At 37.2% G+C, this 25,151-nt stretch overlaps 1 protein-coding gene across 1 annotated transcript in view; it reads left to right on the top strand.

Annotated features, from left to right (window-relative positions):
- ENPEP (glutamyl aminopeptidase) overlaps positions 1 to 25,151 on the top strand; it is a 91,032-nt gene that overhangs the window by 49,601 nt on the left and 16,280 nt on the right. The window contains exons 11-13 of the mRNA XM_057705553.1: positions 9,314 to 9,393; positions 18,463 to 18,599; positions 18,725 to 18,780. Of these exons, the coding sequence (XP_057561536.1) occupies positions 9,314 to 9,393; positions 18,463 to 18,599; positions 18,725 to 18,780 (273 nt within the window). The remainder of the gene's footprint in view (positions 1 to 9,313; positions 9,394 to 18,462; positions 18,600 to 18,724; positions 18,781 to 25,151) is intronic.

Raw genomic sequence — 25,151 nt, 5'->3', positions numbered from 1 at the left:
CTGACATGCAGCCCTAGAAAATGCTTTCCAAACAGCACTTCTTAGAAAGTTACTAAGGCTACAGTCCAGGGGGATTAGAGCATGGAGAGGAAAAAAAAAAAAAAGAATAAATCAAAAAAAGAGGACGACATAGGATCCAGGAAACAGTTCATCCAACCTAGGAGAGCCATGAAAGGAAATGCAGACCAATAGCGACCCAGTGGGCTTACAGTGCTGTAAGAACAGGCTGACTGGGGCTCAGTTAGGTGATCCACTGGAAAAAGAGAGTAATGGGAGGATGGCAAAACTGGGGAATTAGTGAAGGCCCATCAGTTAGGTCAACTATAAAGAAAAAAATTAGAAAAAAACAAAATCAAGGCTGTATGTAAAAACTGTGATCCAAAAATCCCACAAAAATATGAAGCAGGTAGAATGATTTTATGCCATTGATAAAGTATAAGGAAAAGGTGTCTATTTTACCCTTATGTTAGGGTGTTAGGGGAAATTTTTATTTAAGTGACTCAAGGGCCATGAAATCAGACTATTGAGAAGGAAATACACCTTCAATACACTTCTCTGCCAATAATATGTATACAGCATAATTTCATATGTTATTTATTGCCTTTTAGCTTTTATAATCAACCAACAGATAACATGTTAATATTTTGTTATAGTGGTGGGTTAGATTGTAAATATAAACAGTCTTAACATTGTAACAAGAAAAAAAAGCTAACAGAAGAAAGGAGGTAGGAGGGGAAGAAAAGTTGGAAGAAAGTGTCGGGATACAGTGGCAGACTGAAGCTGGCTTTAAACCAAACTCAGTGACATAATTCCAGTAGCTTTAAATTGGTCATGATGTGAGTTAATGGAAGTTAGCAAATGCTACATTCCACTCCCCATCCCTGCCCTGAGAACCGGTTGTTAAGCATTTACCAGCACTGCACAAGATAACCTTATTCTACAGTTAGGAGCGAGTAGCAATACTAAAATTTATAAAACAAGAAAAGGCAGTATGAGTATATTATTTAAAGGAACCTATAGGAAGTCTAATAATAATAATTTTGCTTTACTATAATTTGACTGTTAAAGGGGGAATGAAAAAGAAAGTAGTATAAGTGAACTAAATTGCCCTCTCTCATGGGTGAGTTAATAAATACTATCTGAAAAATATAGAGGCATTTAGAGTTACGGAATTAGACATCAGAAGAACTAAAAGCAGAAGCATTTAAAAGGGGCTGCTTCTGAGAGAGGTGCTGGCCTGTGGGAAGGGTGGAGGAGACTGTGGCTTTTCAATAGCAGTTTTCTTAGTTTTTGATTAAGCATGTTTTTATTTATGATGCATAAATGAAATTCTCCTGAACATTTTAACAGCAACTACAAACTCAATCAAGTTATTTTGTATGTATCATTTATAAGAAACTTTTAAACATCACTACTTAAAATTTTATTAAATTCCATTTATAATTTCAAATACAAACACCTGAAGACAGATTTATAAATCTAATTTTTAAAAAGACCTTTCTATACATTTTTATGAAACTAACAAATTAAAATTCATAAATACATCAAATTTATTGGGCATTTTCAAACACATTAAACCTTAACAACCAAAAAAGAAAAAAAAAGAATCAAACCTTTAACTTTACAAAATCAGACTTTTCTAGCACATGAAAAGATTGCTCAACATCACTAAATATCAAAGAAATCAAATCAAACTAAAAAAAAGGTATCACCTCACACTGGTCAGGATGATCAGCATTGAAAAGTCTACAAACAATAAATGCTGGACAGGGTGTGGAGAAAAGGGAACCCTCCTACACTGTTGATGGGAATGTAAATTGGTACAACCACTATGGAGAACAGTATGGAGGTTCCTTAAAAAACAAAAAATAGTACTACCATATAATCCAGCAATCCCACTCCTGGGCATATTCTGGAGAAAACCATAATTTGAAAAGATACGCATACCCCAGTCTTCATTGCAGCACTATTTACAATAGCTAAGACATAGAAGCAACCTAAATGTCCATCGACAGAGGAATGGATAAAGAAGGTGTGGTACATACATATAATGGAATATTACCCATGAAAAAGAACGAAATAATGCCATTTGCAGCAACATGGATGGACCTAGAGATTATCGTACTAAGTGAAGTAAGTCAGACAGAGAAAGACAAATATATGATGTCACTCATATGTGGAATCGAATTTTAAAAATAATATAAATGAACTTATTTACCAAACAGAAACAAACTCACAGATTTAGAAACAAACACATGGCTACCAAAGGGGAAACATGGGAGGGAGGGGTAAATTAGGAGCTTAGGATTAACATACACACACTACCATATATAAAATAGATAACCAACAAGGGCCTACTGTATAGCAAGCTATACTCAATATTCTTTAATAACCTATGTGGGAAAAGAATCTGAAAAAGGATGAATATATGTATATGTATAACTGAATCACTATGCTGTACACCTGAAACTAACACAACATTGTAAATCAGCTATACTCCAATAAAATTAACAACAGCAACAAAAAGCCCACCAAAATCAGACTTTTCTAGACATTTAAACATGACTACTTCGTTAAGATATTCTTAGAATTTCGGTTAAGATTACAAATCCAAAATGTTATTTCCTCTAATTTGCCAGATTTTTAAAACATATTGAATATTGTAAAAACTGACAAAATGTGTGCCACGCAGCCGGTGATTTCAAAATTTATCACATTTGTATGAATACAACTTTTACAAAAGTATTAATAATATAGCCAATTTTGTATAACTAACTAGTTATTTTTGTATACATTTCTTGGGTGCCAACTGCTCCCTACTGAAGATAACAGAATCACAATCTCAGGACCCCCTAGCCACTGGGGCTGGTCACAGGAACCTGGGTATACCACTTTGGGGATGTCATCTCAGACCCCCATTACCTAGCTGAGCCCCTTCCTAGACAGAATCCTGGCTAAATGAGAGCAACATATTGATCTCCTGGACACCATTCCAATTTCACCCATGCCGATTTTAACTGTCTTTTACCTTCTTAACACTTGCTTTGGGTGGAGAGAATTTTGCACCCACCACATTCCAGGTGGCCTCTAATCTCCATTACCTGATTTCCACTGAAAAGACCCTTCACCCTCTTTCTTTTCAAATAGTCTCATTGACCTCATTTTACAGTCACATATAATAAATCATTACAAGATCAATTATTCAGTAGCAGTTAGGGTAACATGAGGAAGGAGAATTATAGGGTGTAAATAAGGTGTCTCAGGAAGTATTTAATAACTATGAACTGATTCTTTTATAGTTATTGTTTCATGTTCTAGCAAATTAGATTGGCCCATTTTAATACTGCTAGAGCTGTTGGATATTAAAATTGTTTAAATATTTCTCTCTTTAGAAACAAGTTTCCATTTGGAAGTTTCACAGTAATTATTTTCTCCTGCCATGTGTCCACTGATATGCTGAGCCTGAATTAATTGTGGGACAGGAGGTGCGGTGGAGTAGAAAGAGCTACAGAAGACTTTCTTTCTTGGGGAAGTGATATTTAAATTGGTGTCGGGGGATGACTGCCAGGGTTTTCAAAACAAAAAATACAACATGTATGAAGGCTCTAAAATTAAAAAGGAGCATTATACCTACAACATACAATGTTTATTGAGCATTTACTAAGTAGCTGGCACTATTTTAAGTACTTATAATGGAGAAATTTAGGCAGGAAATGATTAACTTATTCAAGGTTGCACAGAGTGTAAGTTATGGATCCTCAGTTAGAATGCAGGCAGTCTGGCTCCAAGAACTGAAGCATGCATGGCATGCAGACCGTGTTAAAGCTTTTGAACAAAAGAGGTTAAGGAGAGAACTGGGAGGATCACGTTTACATTTTTCAAAGTTCCCCTCTGGCTGCACTATGAAGAACAGATCAGAAAGCGACAAGAGTGGATGCAGGGAGACCAGTTAGGATGATACCGTAGTGAGTGACCCAGTTGAGAGATGATGGAGTTGATGGGGTCTGCACTAGGAGAGTGGCCAGGGCTAGGGGTGTGTAGCAGATGTTCCAAAGATTGAGTTGAACTGAAATTTCCAATTGAAGAATAAACAGTGTGCAGGGAACTGAATTGGATGAATTTGCAGAGAACAATTTCCTCTTAGGATACTGTTCTCATCTTGTTCTATAGGGGTCATACCCATATTTCTAGAGAACTCAAAAATCTTTATAGACCCACTTTATGATACATACTTCATGCAGTAGGTAACAGACCTATTTTCTGGCTTTCAATTCAGGGCTTTTGGAATTAAGTCACACGAACAGCACACTCAGGTGTTTCCAAAAATTCAGATTGCCAAACATTTTCTGTCCAAGGCATCGAGAATAAGGAACATTCAGAATTATTAAATTAGCTACTTCTAAGAAACTGGTTGGTGCCTGAACTGCAGAAGTCAATGGTGCTCACCTTGTTGAAACCTGTTACCAGCCTCTCCCCCTGGAAACCTCCGACACTCAGCTCTCCCACAGTAAATGAAATTCAGAGAAACTAGATATCTTGCTGGAATGCAGGTTCTGAAAATTAATAGTTCACACCAAAACAAAGGGAAATTTCAGTTCTTAGACCCAATGAAATCAGTCAGGGAGTGTCTGTATATCCTTCTTTATTTTGGAGAGGAAAGATTATGATGGAGAAAACTTTTTTTTTTCACTCTTTCCTGTTCACAATATATGAATGATTTGAAACTTAGATCTGACTTGTTATCAGGTGATAATTCAGTTACATAAATCAACATAATTTCTGTGATCATTCTGTTAACCATAAATTGCTTTTTTATGGTTACTGTTTTATGTTCTAGCAAATCAGATTGGTCATATTTAATACGGCTATTTAATAGTCTTTGCACATACAAAATTTTAAAAATATATTTCTTTCTTGAGAAACAAACTTCCATTGGGAAAGCCTCACAGTAGCTGTTTCCTCCTCTCATTCATATCCACTGATTTGTTAAACCAAAAAAGACACAGCCAACACTGTTTTTAAACCTGTGGAATTGGATTTTTAAAAATGACTCCTGGGTTATGGATTCCTCTCCACACAAACAAAAAACTTTATTACCAATGGAACTAAACATATCAACAGGTCTAAAATCACTTTTAAAGTTACAATAAATCTTTAAATTGCATTCATCAAAATTTAGAACATGGACTCATATTAATATTTACACTTTTCTCTAATTTTTTTTTAGTGTCAAACTTCAGATACTTTACAAAAATTTTAGACTCATAGATGCATGATTTTTAGTGATCATTTATCATAAAGTCAATCTATTTGTTCCCTTTTTAATAAATTTACTTTATTTATTTATTTATTTATTTATTTATTTTATTGGCTGTGTTGGGTCTTTTTTTTTTGCTGTGCGCAGGCTTTCTTTTAGTTGCTGTGAGTGGGGGCTACTCTTCGTTGTGGTGCACAGGCTCCTCTTTGCTGTGGCTTCTCTTGTTGCAGTGCACAGGCTCTAGGCGCATGGGCTTCAGTAGTTGCAGCACATGGGCTCAATAGTTGTGGCTCACAGGCTCAAGCGCAGGTTCAATAGTTGTGGCACATGGGCCTAGTTGCTCCGTGGCATGTGGGATCTTCCTGGATCAGGGATCGAACCTGTGTCCCTGCATTGGCAGGCGAATTCTTAACCACTGCGCCACCTAGGCAGCCCTATTTGTTCCCTTTTTTTAAAAAAAGTTACAAATTATATATGCATAGGAAAATAAACCTAGAAAACACAGCTATTCTCTTGAGGATATTTCTTAAAAATTTGTAATGGCTCTTGAACAAATAAGAGAGAAAAAGATGTCATATAAAAAGTGATATCCCTTATTTTTCCATTTGATTAAAAACTTAGATCATAATATATGCCTAATGCCCTCAGAAAGGAATTAGTTTTTTTCTCCAACCCCAGCGCTTACCTACTCTCCGTTCAGGTATCTTCCTATCTGGTAGACAATGTTAAGTTGCACTATAAACTAAATGGCCTCTTCCCTTTTCTCACTGCTTAAATATTGCAACATCAGGGAATTCTTACTGACCAGAAACTTTTTATAATCTAAATGGCCCACACGTGTGTAAGTTAATGTTTTTATACTATGGCCTCAACCATCGCTTAGAAATGTGCCAGTTTCACGTCTCCATGAGAGAGAATTCTCTATGGGACAAGTTTACGTGCCTTTAGCAGTCCAGTCAATGTAAACCGGTGAAAGAATGGCAGTAGGTATGCCATGCTGGGGCAAAGTCAGTTTCCTTAGTGAAAATTAAATTGGCCATATTTATACTGCCAGAAACTGTCATATTGTTAGATACTAAAAAAGTGAATTATGCCTTTAAAAATGAAATCTGATACTCTTAAATTTTCAATAACACATAGAAAACTATCATTTCACTTATGTAATTTCTATTTCTTGACATTTTGTGCTCTCAAATCTATTATTTTACTCAGATTAGATCCTGTAAGTGGTTCCAAAACTATAAAATTATATAGCCTCAACCCTCTATCCTTTTGTTTGTTTGTTTGCTTGTTTTAAGCTCTTTATTGGAATTTAATTCCTTTACACTATTGCGCCAGTTTTTGCTGTACAACAAAGTGAATCAGCTGTATTTATACATATATCCCCATATCTCCTCCCTCCCACAAATCCTTCCCACGCTCCCTACCTCAATCCTTTAAGTCATCACCCATTATCGAGTTGATCTCCTTGTGTTATGCAGCAGCTTCCCACCAGCTATTTTACATTTGGTAGTGTATATGTCATGGTAGTGTATATACGTCAATGTTATTCTCTCACTTCATCCCAGCTTCCCCTTTGCCCTCCATCCTGTGTCCTCAAGTCTGTTCTCTACATCTGCATCTTTATTCTTGCCCTGTCACTGGGTTCATCAGTACCATTTTTTTAGATTCCATACATATGTGTTAGCATATGGTATTTGTTATTCTCTTTCTGGCTTACTTCGCTCTATATGAAGACTCTAGGTCCATCCACCTCACTACAAATAACTCAATTTCATTCCTTTTCATGGCTGAGTAATATTCCATTGTATATATGTACCACATCTTCTTTATCCATTCATCTGTTGATGGGCATTTATGTTGCTTCCATGTCCTGGCTGTTGTAAATAGTGCTGCAATGAACATTGTGGTACATGCTTCTTTTTGGATTATGGTTTTCTCAGGGTAGATGCCCAGGAGTGGGACTGCTGGGTCATATGGTAGTTCTATTTTTAGTTTTTTAAGGAACCTCCATACTGTTTTCCATAGTGGCTGTACCAATTTACATTCCCACCAACAGTGCAGGAGGGTTCCCTTTTCTCCACACCCTCTCCAGCATTTACTGTTTTCAGATTTTTTGATGATGGCCATTCTGACCGGTGTGAGGTGATACCTCATTGTGGCTTTGACTTGCATTTCTCTAATGATTAGTGATGTTGAGCCTCTTTTCATCCTTTTTGTCTTATGATGCTGTTACAGACCTCAGAGTAATATTTTTACATGACCTTAGTAGTATATCTTGTGCCTGCTCTTAGGCACAGCCTAGTCCCAGAGACTGTGTCTTAGAGGGGATAGTGGAAATGTGAAACTCTGACTGTGCACACAGGGTATCCAGACACTGCACACTGTGTTGTTTTGGTCAGGTTGGCACTGGGGAAAGGTGAGGAGGAATGAAATGTTAGTCTACATGGCAACATGAAATCAGCATAGCAGTAAAAGAGTGAAATCTGTAGGCAAGATGTGACTTTAAAAAAAATGCTTATTTCTTTGTCAAGAAGCTACAGAGGATTGTTCTTAGGTTGGCTTCGCTAAAATCAGACCCCGAGGTGATCATTCTAGTGAAAGTGACTCATTAGGAAGTCTAGGAATGGCTGGTGGGGATTGGGAAGTGGGATATCAAAGTAGCAAAGGTGCAGCATCAAGCAGGTCCTGTCCAGGGTAACCACCCTGCAGGGAATTTCTACAGACAGTGCTTCACCGTGGCCCTGCCAGATGGGGCAAAGAACATTTTCATGCCCGTCCATCATTGGCTAAGGGCTGCATCCAAGGATGTAAATTTCCAGGAACTTCTGGCTTTCCTTGCTCAGGCAGCCGGAGGGCAGTCCTCTGACACAGAGACCCAGGTGCTGGCTGTTGGCAGGGAAAGCACATTGGAATCCAGGGTGTACAAAAATGACAGAGAGTCAAGGGGATAAGGGTGGAGCACTGACAATGTCTCCTATAGGATTCAAGAAACAATTTATATATTGGTTCTATGAAACTTATAGCCAGAAATTTCCACTGCAATAAAATCCTTCAAGAGAGCTAGTAAAAGCTCAATCTATAAAACATTTCACTAGTTATACAACAAAGGATTACTTCTTTCACATAGATGGCAAATATATATTCTCCCTGAATTACATAAATTTTATTATATCTTGAAAGGGAGAAACATCATTCCCCCATTCTCTGTTAGGGACTTAAATGATCACAGATGAAGAAAAACAAGGCCAACTTAGAGTTGAAACCTAAACCCAAACACAGATTCATCTTTTTTCTAGATCTTGTGTGTTTTCTGACTGGTAAGATATGATATGAGAACAATCAAAAAGACACTTAAGACCTCTTTTATGAGATTTCAAGACTAAAGCGTTAAGTATATATTGTATCAAAGTACAAAGCTAACCTCCTCCCCCTGCTCCATGAGAAAATACTTAAGAAGTTAAAAAGAACACCAAAACCTCCTGAAATATGCTTGCCTGGTGATTTTTCTTTGCAACACACGGTTCACATGGTTCTAAGCAGGAGATTTTTAAAGAGCATGAGAAGCTTTAAGGGATGATGGTAGTGGTGTCTTTTCAACATAATTTCTAAAATGTGTTATTTCCTTCACAGCATTTTAAGATTGTCTTCTGAATTCTAAAACTGCATCATATTCCTTGACAGAAACTGTAGCATATTAGTGTGTGCAAGTATGTACGTGAATGCTCAATTTTATATGTGTAATATTTATGCAATATCTTTATTTCAAAGCCTCAAGGCATTTTATTGAAATAATCTTCTTCATCCTCAGCTAAGTTTTGATACAAAGTTCCAAATTTTAGAGATTTACGTAAATTGAAAGCAATTACATAGCCTATCTTTGCTATACAAGAGTATTGCATTAACTGTATTAACTGTATACTATACACTGGACAATCGCTCATGAGGAAAATATGTTTGTCTATTGCTTTTTATGCTTGTCTATTTTTACTTCAGAAATGTTTTTATTTTCTAAATAATACAAGTTAAATTTTTTTCTTTTTAAAAAATCTTTAGATACACATGGAATATTCCAGTTAAATGGACTGAAGATAATAAATCAAATATTACATTCTACAATAGGTCAGAAACGGGAGGTAAATATCATCAATTGATTTATTTCTTCTTTGAATTAATGTGCTACATTAAGTGAATATAAGTGTAAAGAAACAACAATAAAGCTGGAACTTAGTGTGCAAATTTCAGCTAAAAGAAACCTCTTTAATTAAGTGATGAGCCAAAATCCTTACCTATACTAATGAGAACTTTACCTTAAGAAATTCTTTGTAATGATTTACCATGACTGATGCAATACTAAATACCCATATTGAAAGAAGGACCATACACCCCCCACAGGAAGATCAATCTATCGATTTTCTTCCTTTCTTTCCTCTCTTTCCTCCCTTCTTTTTTTCCTTCCTTGCTTTGTTCCTTCTCTCTTCCTTCCTTCTTTTTAAATATGAGATAAGACACTGAATTTCTTAAAATGTTATGTAACAAGTCGGATTCTTAAAATGCTGCCATTAAATCAGACCTATCATTTTTTCAAACCAGCACGACATCAGAATCTTTAATGACTCCAAATCATTTTTTCTAAGTTGTCAAGTTGTTACCAGTAGCTCAAGGTGCTATTTATATCTCTATCCATCCATCCATCTCCCTAAGTGAAAGACTTGGCACTTGCCTGTGTTAAAATTCAGCTGTGACTGTTCTGCTCATTTAAATCAATTAGAAATGTATCTCTGTATTCTATCTTCACTGATTTGTCTTTTCCTTTCTTAAAAAATTTTAGAGATATATAAAAACAAGGTGACTTTACCACCTGTCCTCTACTATAGATTGCTGAAAAAATAATAAGGCAGCTTTTAGCAACCATCCCAGGAGAATTCTGCTTTTTATACTTTTTCTATTGTGCTTGTTTTGTGTTTCAAAGTCATTTCTTATCTAAGACAATCGAGACTCTTCATCCCTTCCCATGAGGACTTGGTTTCAGAATAGCATTCGGCATGGACTTTCACCCATGGCTTCTCAGGGATGAAAGTAGATCACCTACCCTCAATTTAAATATGCCTATTTGCTTCTGCAAAATATTCTAAAATAGTAACTAATTTCCTCTAGCAAGTAAGTCTTTACCCTAATGCCAATAGATTTTTTTGAAAAAAGGTTTATTGAGATATAATTCATATACTATGAAATTCCCCCATTTAAAGTGCACAGTCCAGTGGTTTTTATTACATTCACAGGTAGGTGTGACTATCAACACAGTCAATTTTAGAGCATTCCAATCACCTCAAAAAGAAACTCCATACCCTTTGGCTATCAACTTCTCTATTCTCCTATAACTTCAGTGCTAAGCAACCACTAATCCACTTTCTATCTGCATAGATTTGGTTACTTTGGACATTTCATATAAATGGAATGATATATGTAGCATTTTGTGGTTGGCTTCTTTCACCTAGCATAATGTTTTCAAGTTCATCCATGTCATAGTGTGTATCAGTACTTCATTCCTTTTTATTGCCAAATTATATTCACATCATATTGATATAATGCTTTTGTTTATCTGTTCTTCAGTTGATGGGGATGTGGATTGTTTCTGCCTTTGACTGTTAGGAATAATATTACTGTAAACATTTGTGTACAAGGTTATATGTGGCCCCAATACAGTTTTTTCAGCTTTGGGTTTTTTTACTTTTATTATAAATAGTTTTGTGATTTTTAATTTTCATTATAAACTCTACCAGCTTTGCTAGAGTCGAGGTAAGACCCCTTCCTGTTGCCTTTGTAACAAAACTTTCTCCTGGTCGTTTACACTAACTTTAATTGATGTAGTCAGCATTTCTCCTGAATTCTTCTAGAATACCCAGATCGATGCCATTTTGTCTTAGTATTTTATACAGGATAATTTTGTGTCTGAGTACCAAGCTCTATCTTTTGTGATCTGTCTTCTGACCATTTTCTTACTCAAGCACATTACTCAAGCCAAAGGAAAATGGAGAAGACAGAAAAAAAACCACAGTTTAAAAAATGTGCAATAGCACCGATAAAAGGCATAATGAGGCTAGGATTCCCTTGGGAGTTTTCAGTGGATTTGGTTTAAATATCACTACATGTTTTCCCCATTGGTCACCATTGGTTAACTGAGGGTTGGAGGAATGTCTGGGAAGCTGCTTGATTTGTTGTTTACAAGTTTAAAAGCATGAATAATTTATCTACACTAACACAATCTACCCAGCATTTTCATGAAAGGAGGTTTCCATAAAAGTAAATATTCCAGATAACTAAAGCTTATTCTAGTGCTTCATAAAATAGATTCCAGGAGTTAACAATAAACATTTTTTCTTATATATATAATGTACTTATTAGACAGAATGTTTGAATAATGAATTTAGTCCTTAATTAATTAAATTATTAATTAATTCTTTCAAACAAGTATTTACTGAGAACTAAATTATGGGCCAGACACAGGGGTAGGTGTGGAGATAATGCTGAGGGAAAAAAAAAATAAAACCCACAATCCTTACCTCGTGGCACTTACTGTCTAGGGAGGGTACGGACGAGTCAGCAGGCAAATATAATACCGTGTCATGAGGGCCTGGTGTGGTGACAGCCAAAGGCACTCACAGGAGAAGCACCAGCAGAGATTTAGCGGTTGAGGAAAATTACTAAAGAAAGGGACACCTAGTCTGAGAGTTAGCGGGGCTAGAGATGGAGTTTAAGTGGGTGACAGGATTGACCAAGTGTAGATTGAAGTAGTGCTACGGGCAGAAAATGCTAGTATGAAAGTGAGAAAGCAAAGGGCTCTCAGGGCAACCTCTATCCCTCCGTCATTACATTTAAGACACCTTTTTTGCTGTGTAACTATTGACTTTATCTGTCTCTCCCCTCCCTGTAGAATATTCCTTGAGAAATAGAGCTTATTTTTTGTTGTTGTGTGGTTGTTTCATATCTCCAGCAGGTACCTAGTAATTGTTTATTGAATGAATGAATGAATGAATGAATGAAGTGGCTCTAATATCCACAAAGCTTTGATGACAAACCTATCTTTATCTGCAACTTCAGAATCATGACTGGTCACTTAGCCAGAAGCAAACTAGACATCTCTTCCCACTTCAAAGTGCCTGCTCCATTTTTAGGCTATGCAATAAGTTCCTGTTTCCTGTTTGGGGACATCTTCAGCTCTCAGCTCAGAGCACAGATGACAACACGTCCTGAATGTACTGAATGGGCAACCAGCTCAGGTTACCAGCCCCACACCTCCCTCTTCTCAGTTTCTTCGGTGATTCATCAGTTAGAAATTTCCCAGGCAATAGTGGGACTTCCCCCTAAAGTCTTTTATTTATTTATTTTTTTTAAAATTTTATTGGCTGCGTTGGGGGTTTGTTGTTGAGTGCCTGGCTTTCTCTAGCTGGGCGGGGGTGGGGGGTGGGGGGGGGAGTGGGGGGGGTGTTACTCTTTGTTGCAACGTCTGGGCTTCTCATTGTAGTGGCTTCTCTAGCTGCAGAGCACGGACCCTAGGCGAGCAGGCTTCAGTAGTTGTGGCTAGTGGGCTCTAGAGCACAGGCTCATTAGTTGTGGTGCACGGGCTTAGTTGCTCTGCGGCATGTGGGATCCTCCCGGACCAGGGCTTGAACCCACGTTCCCTGCATTGGCAGGCGGATTCTTAACCAATGTGCCACCAGGGAAGTCCCTCCCTAAGGTCTTTTATTTACATTTGTGTTTCATACAATGTTTTAAACATGAAAATAACTAAACTTGTACTTTATAACAAAAGAAGAGGATCTCCATCTGAGATGCTTCTCTGGCTATTCTAACCTACCCTGAATAATCTCTCCTCGTATTGTTGAGAGTATATTTTATGCTATTAGTGTCATCAAACCTTATTAGTGTTATTCCTTAGATTTTAAGCAGCAGCATTGTTATTTAAGATTCATATGCTCTGTCTTTTCTTTTTTAAGTAAATTATAAGCTCTTTGAAGATATGAACTACACATCATACTCCTTGTTTCCTGCTCACCCTATTCCCAACAAGGTGCTGTGTATATCCTAAGACTTACTGAGGGTTCAGTGAGTCCTTGCTTAATGAAGGCTTGTTTGTCTGCAGACTGCTGTGCTTCTAGAGATTGCCTGTGTATAGTAATGCCTCTATCTTTAGCATCAGCTACTATTTTGGCTATTGTCAGTGCATCTACATTTAGTAGTATACCACCTTTTTGTTTTTAATCTGCTGCTTTCTAACATTTAGAAGACTTGTAGATTATCACATATCAGACAACCAATCTTGATAAAACATAATATTAAAAATTGGGATTCATAAGCACATAGAGTCTAGAAGATAGTTTAGGGCATAGGAGGTGGAATAGACTTTGTGACAACTTTTCATAACTCTTTCAGATTGAGGATGCATTCTAGATGGTTTAGATAAACAAATTCTGACTATCATAAATAAGCTATTACTAAAATTTGATGGTAGTTATATTTAAATATTTCATATCAAAATAACGATGGGCATAGACTTTTGAATTTAATGGCAAAGACAGAAAGAGAGAGGGAGGGAGGGAGAGGAAGAAAGAGAAAGAGAAAGAGAGAAAGGGAACTTTCTTCATTCCTCCAAGCTGCGCCTCATGGAATGTTTGAATTTGACTGAATCATTATCGATTCAGTTTTGCAGATTCAGAAGCTCTCCTTTGTTTAATTCAGCTCTGGTCAGATTCAGAAGCTCTCCTTTGTTTAATTCAGCTCTAGTCAACCAAGTCTTGGAAGACTTATTGACATGAACCATACATATAAGAATGCCAATTTGTTAATTTATACAAATAAAACATACTGGCCAAGATGAACCAGAATATTCACTTCAGCTAATTAGCTATCTCTTCCAGGAAGAAAGTTTACTTAATAAGGGTAAAGAGAGAGTTGAGGTATATCAAGTATTTTAAAGATGTCATCAAGCTGTCATAGCTTTGCATATTGCATTAACCAGGTGAGTCTAATTATTGCATTTCGAGGCTATCAGTAGTGGTTCAATGCAATAAAAACATCTTATTCATGCTCAGTCCAGTGGAGGTGCTCCTGACCCGCCATCTCTCCTAGGTAGCTCACTCTCAGACAATGACTTAGAATTCCTGTCTTTTTCTTTCTTATGGCTCCACCTCCTCCCTCCCCCCCAACCCAATCTTGGACTTCTCTGCTGGATCTTTTGCATCTGATCAGAAGACAGAGGAAGATAATTGGAGGCACCAGACCTAGAAGCGCATCTATTATTTCTGCCCACAGTTTATGTCTCGGTGTCAATCATATGTTGCCACCTAACTGCAAGGGAGGCTGAGAAATATAGTCTAGCTGTGCACCCAGGAGGAAAAGGGAACAGTGTGGTAAACAACCAACAGGTTTCCCCGTGTACACTGTTCTCTATAAGAGTAGATCTGTCAAATGATCTGGACACATGTACCAGCTAAGTTGGGCACCTGCTTCCCTAGACAGACTAGGGACACATCAACAGATCTTCACTATCCAACTCTCCTTTGCAATTATTTGTTCCCAATCGCCAAAACCATTGCCTATGATAATCCTTCATCATGGTAGTCACGTTGCATTTTTTCCCGATTCCTGCTTATTATACATTACATATTAATCCTCCATCTTTCTATTCAGGGAGATTCTCTAGGCTACCTGCTGAGATTTAGATGGAACTCTATAATTATTACTAACACAATGATTAATATTTCCTTGAATAAATGATTTGTTGAAAACATTGTCACAAATGGATAACCAATCCATTTTTATAATGGACCATGTTAGTCTTCATTTCAGAGATTGAACTTTTCTTCTTGACCTCAAATTCTTTTTTTTTCCCAACTGTAACTATTCAGAATACTAATGGAATTTTTTTTTTTAAGATTTTTTTTTGATGTGGACCATTTCTAAAGTCTTTATTGAATTTGTTATAATATTGCTTCTGTTTTATGTTTTGATTTTTTGGCCATGAGGCATGTGGGATCTTAGCTCCCCGACCAGGGATTGAATCCGCACCCCCTGCACTGGAAGGCAAAGTCTTAATCACTAGACCACTAGGGAAGTCCCCCCAAATTAGGACAGTGCATCCTACTTGAAATTTTTAGGCTTCCAAATGTAATTTGTGTCATTAGTCAAAAAATACTCCTCTTGTATATTTCACTGTTTTACTATTAAGTGATACACAAATTTAATAAGATAGATATAAACTGTCATTTTACACAGAAAAATAATTTGCTTAAAGGATCGATGTAACACAGTATTTATGTCACCAAAGAAAAATGTTTCCTTCTCTAGAAATTTCAGGCTATTACAAGCTGTTTAAGTTGACTGAAGTTTGTTATAATTATTTATATAGTCTATTAAAGAACTATTATACACGCTTTGCTATTGAAATCTGAGTTGAAACTAGCCTTTGGATGAAATTTTGAAAAGATAATTATCAGACAAATAATAGAAGGAAAAAATTTTTCTAGAAAAAGCCCCTACCCAGAAAGAACTCATTCATCACTTTTATATGTAAAACTAGCAAGAAGCAGCACAAAACAATTTATAAATTGAATGATAGAGTACTATGTGGCCTTTACTTTTACATCTTCATATATAGAAAATGAAACTGCAGTGTTTACAATATAATTTCAAAGGAAAAGGATTAATAAAACACAGTAAGTTTCCATCACGTGTATTGTGTGTTCGTATGTACATATATATGGAAGACACATACACACACACGTGATAAAAACATGTCAACTGGTGGCGGGTAATTTTTGCATTCTTCATAATACTCTTTTTGTATTTTCCAAATACATATTTGGAGCTATAAAGAACACATACTACTGCTATAATCAGAAAAATCTTAATAGTAATTGGAGAAACAGAATGAAACATGCACCCTTACTTCTATATACCACCTGGAGTAGGCATCAATATTTTAGTCTTACTTACTTCATTATGTAACTAAACAACCCAACAGTATTTTGTTGTTGACAACTGTTCCGAGAGTAGCATGAACTTGGAAAGTCTGGTAACTACCGACTTCCTGGATCTCAGCTTCCTCATCTATAAAGTGAGAAAAATCACAGTAACTCTAGACAGGCTTAACTAGGTATATATAAAGCACACTCAAATACTGCAGTATTTAGATGGATTGCCAGGAACTTCTCAATGTTATTTATATTTGCTTTGCTATTTATAGAACTAGCAGCATATCCCCTTTCATAATAATGGGGATAGCTACCATCTGTTGGACACATAACTATGTGACCAACACTTTACCTATGTTATCTTATTTAATCTTCACAACAGTCCTGTGAGGGATTTTTATCCCTATTTCCTTCATGGTGAACTGAGACACAGAGAGGTCAAGTGATTTGGCCAAGATCACACAGCTAGTAAGTCATAGAGCAATGATTTTATCCCAGATCTGTCAGACTCGAAAGTTCATGCTCTTTCTTCTGTAACATATGGCTCTGTGCTTAGCAAGAGGCTCTCCTCCTGATGCAAACATTCAAAGTATATGGATGCCAAAAGATTAGCTTCCTTTCAACAACCTGTCCATGGGAGAATGACAAAGAAAGATAAATACTACATGAGTGAGGTAAAGGTTTACAATTTGTCAAGAACCTACTCTGAACGTTCCTAAAGAAACTTATTGTCTTGTTGAAGAGTTTACTCATATATTATGAAAAACTACTGTGTCCTGGATATCTTCCAAACCTTGTGAACACTTCCAAAATTTAAATCATCTTTCCTCCCAAACTGATTCATCTTCCTCTATTCTGTAATGGCAACACCATTATTCATCCAATAATGCAAGCTATTTTCCCCTCCTCTAACTGTCCACATCAAGTCAGAAAAAGGATGGTGTTGATTTTACCGGTGATGTGTCTCTTGAATACATCACCTATTTTCATCAGCTCCACATTAGTGTAAGCCCTCATTCTCTCTTGCCCTAGATTATTAAAGTAGACTCTAGAATCTCCTTCCAATATCTCCTCCCCATACCACCATCAAAATTATCTTTCCAGACACAGGCTTGAGCATGCAATTTCCCTGCTTAAAAATCTTCTCTATTCTTACCATCTCTCAGAAGATGGACTCTTAACATAGCATGTGGCTCTTCACACTGAAGCCCCACTTTTACTTCCAGCCTCATCTCCTATTTTCCAATATCACATCCCACATTATCACTACATTAAACTATTTGAAATTATTTAAATATACTAAGTATTCCCACATCATTTTTTAAATTGCATATTGTCCACACAAAAGAGTATACGAGTCAAAAAGTATAGGAGTAATGCTAACAAACACTGGTCATATCAGAGCATAGCTATTATTTTAAGTGAGTAGTTTTTATTTAAAACATAAATCTTTGTTCCTTCAATGTTAAGCCTCCCAAATCTACATCCTAGAGCCCTATGTAAATTCTGAATGCTACTTTAGAAAGAAAGTTAATTTGGTAAATCCACTGATGAAAAAATATTGATGTAAACAATTGAAATACCGAAGTAGAAGACTTTACAAAGATAAATAAAATTGGGAGAACGAGTATGAAATGAACTACAAAATCAAGAATTTTGTATTTGGATTTTAGTCCTATTGCAAACCTTCTTGACATTTTAAAAGCGTTACTGACCCTCAAATCATTGTTCTGCTTAGCAATCACCATTTCCATCAATTTGAATGTTGATTCTAAAAAACAAAGTATTCTTTTTAAATGTTTACATTTTTATCCCTTCCCCAGGCTCCAGTGAATGTTCTTTTGTAATTAATCCGTCATGATTAAGAATATATGGATTACCCCCAAAGGGCATGGACCTCTCTGTCTTTAAGCATTGTTTTTTTATTTATCGAAGGATTGACAAGCACAAAATTATTTTACCCATGTGACAAGCTTCTGCCAGTAAGAAATAATGTCACAAATTATAGGACACTTATTTACATTACTTATTGCTTTTTCAGCTCATGCATTACAGTGACATGTTAAAGTTAGGCAACTAAATAAGAATTAGGCTTTGGGGCTCTGGATCCAAATCAAACTTGACTCCTTGAGCTAATATTTCTTTTCTTTTCTTTTACCCTCTGGGTCTAATTTCTCTGTGTTTACAGTATGTGCAAACATGTTTCTCATTAGTGTTTATTTACTACCACAGGAATCACTTTGAACTCTGCTAATCCTAGTGAAAACGCTTTTCTCAAAATAAACCCAGATCATATTGGGTTTTATCGTGTAAATTATGAAGTATCAACCTGGGGATGGATAGCTACCAGTCTTTCCCTCAACCACAAGGTAAGAGTAGCAATGGTTGTGAATTGTTTTATCTTTTTTCTAAGAACAGCATCTTAATGATATTAATTTTTCAACACGTTTTGCTTTAAGATTTGTTTCTTATCTTGTTTTCTTTCTCTTCCCAGGACTTTTCTTCTGCTGATCGTGCAAGTATTATTGATGACGCTTTTGCCTTGGCAAGGTGGGTTTTGGAATGAGATTCAGTCATTTAAAATACCGTGGATCTTGTCATAAATCTTTTTCTAAATGAATTACAACAAAGTTTAAGTATTAATTTATAGTTTAAAATATCCAAAGCCACTATTTTTGACATGATTCTTTTCCATAACTTTCTTTTTTAAAACTAATATGAGCCTTATAGCTAAAATACTGATATCAGCTCTCAACATACACAAAAATTCACCTACCCTATTGACTCTGGGTGGGGTTTGTCTAATCAGAATCCTTGCACTAATTAGGAGTGACACTCGCAAATGCTCAAAAGTGCACTGTCATTGGATTTAATAAAAAGACAAACAATGTGTTTCATTAACTCATCTCTGTGAGCCCAAGCCCATTGTAAGATTTTATGGCTTGAGCTGTCAAATCTTATTCGGGTCACTGGGATAAGAAGAATGAGACATGGTGCTGTAGGGTTGATCAGAATTAAGGTACTGTCTAGGAAACTTGAATTTTTTTTCATGGCCTGAAGGTAACTTACACTTAGGGAAAAAAGCCCTACATTTTGAAAAAAATAATCAACATAGATTGGGGTAATTTAAGAGTAGTAGCCATAGTACCTTTGAGATTTTTTTTTTCAGGTAGTCTAACACTGGTAATTCAACAAGTCTTTTTTGAATTTCTGGCACTTTTGTAGGAATTAGGGACACAGCCAACTTGGTTTGCTGGCTTCGTGGTGGCCTCATTTTAGACATAAGCAATGTACTGAGAATGAGACGCTAGTTCCTCAGGAAGCCTCGTGGCCCCTCTGCCTGGGTTGGGTGTCCCTTTTATGGGTCCCTGTATTTCCGATATTATATTGTCATTGCTTATTAATTATCCCTCTCACCCACCAAACTATACGTTTCATGAAGGTAGGCAACTAGATCATGTTCCTATTCATTTTATCCCCAGCTCCTAACTGTGCCTGGCCCCTAGTAGATGCTCATTAAATATGAGCTGAATACATGGCTGGCAGGATAGTATAACAGCACTAAAGGCATGGGAGAACTACTTTACACGGACTCCCTAGATAGCATACTGGAAATAAGAAAACCTTGTGACATTTTTAAGGAGGGAATTTATAAGGTTAAAAAAAGAGCTCTCAAACCATATTAAAATCCTGGTTCTGTATAACCTCGAGAAAGTTTCTTGACCTGTCTCTGCTTTAGTTTCCTTATTAGCAAAATGGAGATGGCCTTATAAGACTCTTGTGAGGAATAAATGAAATAATGCACATAAAGGATACCAAACATTGTTTGGTCTTTAGGAAGTGCTCAACAGATTGTATTACTTGACCAAAATGCATTCACCATTGATTAGTAGCAGCAAAGAAACATTAGAAAAGCTCTTCTGAATTTGCAATCTAGATTCCCTTTGTAGGTGACAGACAACTTGATTCTCTTTGGTGAATCTCAAAGTTTAATCTCTTGGATATGTAACAGATTAATTATTTTCATTATGCTATGGTATGCAATCATTCATTTAATAAATATTTATTGAGCACCTACTCTGTACCTGGCACTGTGTAGACTGGGTAAATTAAGTGGTGAAAGAAAATGATCAACACTTTAGGGAATTCCCTGGCGATCCAGTGGTTAGGACTCCATCCTTTCACTGCTAAGGGCTCAGGTTCAAGCTCTGGTCGAGGAACTAAGAACCCGAAAGCTGTGTGGCGCAGCCAAAAAATAAAAAAATAAAAAATAAACATTTTAAAACATAATAGGGCCATGTGTATTTTTTTTTTTTTCAGGAAAACTCTCCTGTGAATACATCATGACAGTTTCCAAAGCTTATAATCTTGGCTGTTAGAAATTACACAAAGCTGTAATATCTTTATAGTTTAATTTCCATCACAACACAAAGCAGACAGTTCTTTTGCTTTAAGAAGTGAAAGCCTTTGAACAGCTTTCTCTGAGGACCTGTGTACAAAGCAGGTAACTCACACAACTGAACAACTTTCTCACATTTGCTCAGCTCCTTGGCCATAGCCCCATAAAAACTTTTTTTATAATTTTATTTATGTTTTTTTGATATACAGTAAACTGCATATATTTAATGTGCACAATTTGATATTTTTTTCTTATTAGTAATGTATATATGGCAATCCCAATCTCCCAATTCATTCCACCCCAAACTCCCGCCCCCCACTATCCCCCCTTGGTGCCTGTATGTTTGTTCTCTACATCTCTGTCTCTATTTCTGTCTTGCAAACTAGTGGATCTGTACCATTTTTCTAGATTCTGCATATATGCAATAATATATGGTATTTGTTTCTCTCTTTCTGACTTACTTCACTTTGTATGACAGTCTCTAGGTCCATCCATGTCTCTACAAATGTCCCAATTTCGTTCCTTTTTATGGCTAATATTCCATTGTATGTATGTACCATGTCTTCTGTATCCGTTCATCTGCTGATGGACATTTAGGTTGCTTCCATGACCTGGCTATGGGTGAACAGTGCTGCAATGAACACTGGAGTGCACGTGTCTTTTTGAATTATGGTGTTCTCTGGGTATATGCCCAGGAGTGGGATTGCTGGGTCATATGGTAATTGTATTTTTAGTTTTTCAAGGAACCTCCATACTGTTCTCCGCAGTGGCTGTATCAATTTACATTCCCTCCAACAGTGCAAGAGGGTTCCCTTTTCTCCACACCCTCTCCAGCATTTACTGTTTGTAGATTTTTCTGATGATGCCCATTCTGACTGGTGTGAGGTGATACCTCATTGTAGTTTTGATTTGCATTTCTCTAATAGCTAGTGATGTTGGGAAGTTTTTCATGTGCCTCTTGGCCATCTATATATCTTCTTTGGAGAAGTGCCTATTTAGGTCTTCTGCCCATTTTTTGATTGGGTTGTTTGTTTTCTTAATATTGAGCTGCATGAACTGTTTATATATTTTGGAGATTAATCCTTTGTTGATTCGTTTGCAAATATTTTCTCCCATTCTGAGGGTTGTCTTTTCGTCTTGCTTATAGTTTCCTTCGCTGTGCAAAAGCTTTTAAGTTTCATTAGGTCCCACTTGTTTATTTTTTGTTTTTATTTCCACTACTCTAGGAGGTGGGTCAAAAAAGATCTTGCTGTGATTTATGCCAAAGAGTGTTCTTCCTATGTTTTCCTCTAAGAGTTTTATAGTGTCTGGCCTTACATTTAGGTCTTTAATCCATTTTGAGTTTATTTTTGTGTATGGTGTTAGAGAGTGTTCTAATTTCATTCTTTTACATGTAACTGTCCAGTTTTCCCAGCACCACTTATTGAAGAGGCTGTCTTTTCTCCATTGTATATCCTTGCCTCCTTTGTCATAGATTACTTGATCATAGTTTATCTCTGGGCTTTCTATCCTGTTCCATTGATCTATATCTCTGTTTTTCTGCCAGTACCATATTGTCTTTTTTTTAAATTAATTAATTAATTTATATTGGCTGTTTTGGGTCTTTGTTGCTGCACACAGGCTTTCCCTAGTTGCAGCGAGTGGGGGCTACTCTTCATTGTGGTGCATGGGTTCCTCATTGTGATGGCTTCTCTTGTTGTGGAGCACGGGCTCTAGGCACGTGGGCTTCAGTAGTTGCAGCACATGGGCTCAATAATTGTGGCACACAGGCTTAGTTGCTCAGTGTCTGTGGTATCTTCCTGGGGCAGGGATCGAACCCGTGTCCCCTGCATTGGCAGGTGGATTCTTAACCACTGTGCCACCTAGGAAGTCCTGAATTGTCTTGATTACTGTGGTTTTGTAGTATAGTTTGAAGCCAGGGAGTCTGCTTCCTCCAGCACCGTTTTTTTCCCTCAGGACTGCTCTGACTATTCAGGGTCTTTTGTATCTCCATACAAATTTTAGGATTGTTTGTTCCAGTTCTGTAAAAAATGCCATTGGTAATCTGATAGGGATTGCATTGAATCTGTAGATGGCTATGGGTAGTATAGTCATTTTCACAATGTTGATTCTTCCAATCCAAGAACATGGTATATCTCTCCATCTGTTTGTGTCGTCTTTGATTTCTTTCATGAGTGTCTTATAGTTTTCTGGTACAGGTCTTATACCTCTTTAGGCAGGTTCATTCCTAGGTATTTTATTCTTTTTGTTGCAATGGTGAATGGGATTGTTTCCTTAATTTCTCTTTCTGATCTTTCGTTGTTAGTGTATAGGAATGCAAGAGATCTCTGTGTGTTAATTTTGTATCTTGCAACTTTACCAAGTTCATTGATTAGTAGTTTTCTGGTGGCATCTTTAGGATTTTTCTATGTATAATATCATGGCATCTCCAAACAGTGACAGTTTTACTTCTTTTCCAATTTGGATTCCTTTTATTTCTTTTTCTTCTCTGATTGCTGTGGCAAGGACTTCCAAAACTATGTTGAATAGTAGTGGCGAGAGTGGACATCCTTGTCTTGTTCCTGATCTTAGAGGGAATGCTTTCAATTTTTCACCATTGAGAATGATGTTTGCTGTGGGTTTGTCGTAAGTGGCCTTTATAATGTTGAGGTAGGTTCCATCTATGCCCACTTTCTGGAGAGTTTTTATCACAAATGGGTGTTGAATTTTTTCTGCATCTATTGAGATGATCATATGGTTTTTATTCTTCAATTTGTTAATATGGTGTATCACATTGATTGATTTGTGTATATTGAAGAATCCTTGCAAGCCCCAAAAAATTTTGAAGAGCTTCAGAAAGGAAGAAAGTGAAACAAATTTGAAAGCCAAAAAACATGTAGAATCATATAGCAACCAATCCAGAAAATACCTTAGCTATCACCTGAAATATTGCCTGAGCTATGGAGCTATCACTCAATTTCCTTCTGCAACACATGAGGAAAAAGGGACTCAAAGAGAAACAGACCCCAGCTATGTTGGTTAGAGTTAGGTCCAAATCACTCTGAAACTTTAGAGAAAAGCAGAAATGGGTAGTTAGAAAGGTAAGTACATGTGGTTAGATTAGAATTTACACAGTTCTACTCAAAAAAAAAAAATGTAACTATTGTTTCATCAGCAAGACTAAAAGGGCAGATTTAAAAATAAATATATTCTTGATTTCCCTGCCCCCAAATCTGAGGCGCTAGTACGCTTACCGCCCTGAATGGGATATCCAGCTGGGCATATTTTTTGAAGATAAGGAGTAAAAATTCACCCAGTCACTTCTGAGTCCCCATTACAGACTCAGTTCAACTATATGCCCTGCCCAGTAAAAGCCTCAAGTTTTCAACTTCAATTAAAGTTTCCCCTAGCCCCCATCTCAGGCTAGTTTCAGGCCAGCCCCCCGCAATGGGAACAAGGTGCTTGATTTCTTCTCCTTTTTTCTGCGTGGAACTTCTACTTCTCACCACGCTGCCTCTGATCCCCTCAGAGTATTAAGGGAAGGAGAGCAGAAGGAAGGCAGATAAAGGAAAGAAAGATCCTGACATGCGGTCTACTTTTGGTTCTCTCTGAACTTTGTAGATGTTTAGCACTGATTCTTTTCCTTGTGTGGTGCTTTCACGGAATATGTGCCATCCACACCCATTCCATGGCCAAGGGTCTTTCTCCTGCAGTTCCTTGAGCTGAGGAAGTGAAAACCTCTGAGCCACATCTGGTTTATAGGAAGTATTCACATACCCTTTCCCCTGACAAAGTCTGGAAGGATTGGCCACCTCATGCAGTCCTATCTCTTCACTCTGTTGTCAGAGCAGTAGCAACCATGGTCTCTCATCCTTTAGATGTTTTGGGGTATCAGACACCAGGCCACTGTGCCCCCAAGCTCCAGAGTACACAGATAAAACTCTTCAAGTGGTTCCATTAAAGCTTCTTTTATAGGCTTCACGTGAGGGGAAAAGCATCCTATACCCACCTGTCCCCTGTGGGAGGAGAGCATTCACAGTCCACAGATGGAATCCTCCAAAAACCCTCTTCTAAAATGTCTCCCTCTCCCCCTTAGCCACTTCAATCTCCTTCGCAGGCTGGTAATGGTCTGTGAGCTAAGGGTCACAAAAACTTGTTCTTGACCATGCCAGTCCTGATTTGATGGGCTTGCCACTTACTTTGGAGGCCAAGGGGCTCGGTTTAGAGGCCTTGCCAAAACTGAGACAGAAAGAATCCTTTTTTTGTCTACCTGTTACAGTAGATTTTTTACCTTTTCAATAGCTTATATGGCACCCTGCACCCACTGTGTGCCAAAGAGAGTGGGTGAGGAACAGCACAAGGGAAAGCAGACAGTGCTGGCCAGCAAGCACACAGGAGGGGGCTGAAGTTCCCAGGCGAGGGAAGAATGGCAGAGAGGATGGCTTCAAAGGCAACCTAAGCTAATGATCCAAACAGACTTTCAGTCAGGCTTCAAGGTGCACTGGCTCCAGTGATATCCAAGGTGAGGGCCGGGTTAGCAAAT

This window comes from Hippopotamus amphibius, chromosome 13, assembly GCF_030028045.1.
Source record: "Hippopotamus amphibius kiboko isolate mHipAmp2 chromosome 13, mHipAmp2.hap2, whole genome shotgun sequence".
In the NCBI taxonomy this organism is placed as follows: Eukaryota; Metazoa; Chordata; class Mammalia; order Artiodactyla; family Hippopotamidae; genus Hippopotamus; species Hippopotamus amphibius.
The sequence above is the reverse complement of the archived record's forward strand: the minus strand, read 5'-3'. Positions and strand labels throughout refer to the sequence as shown.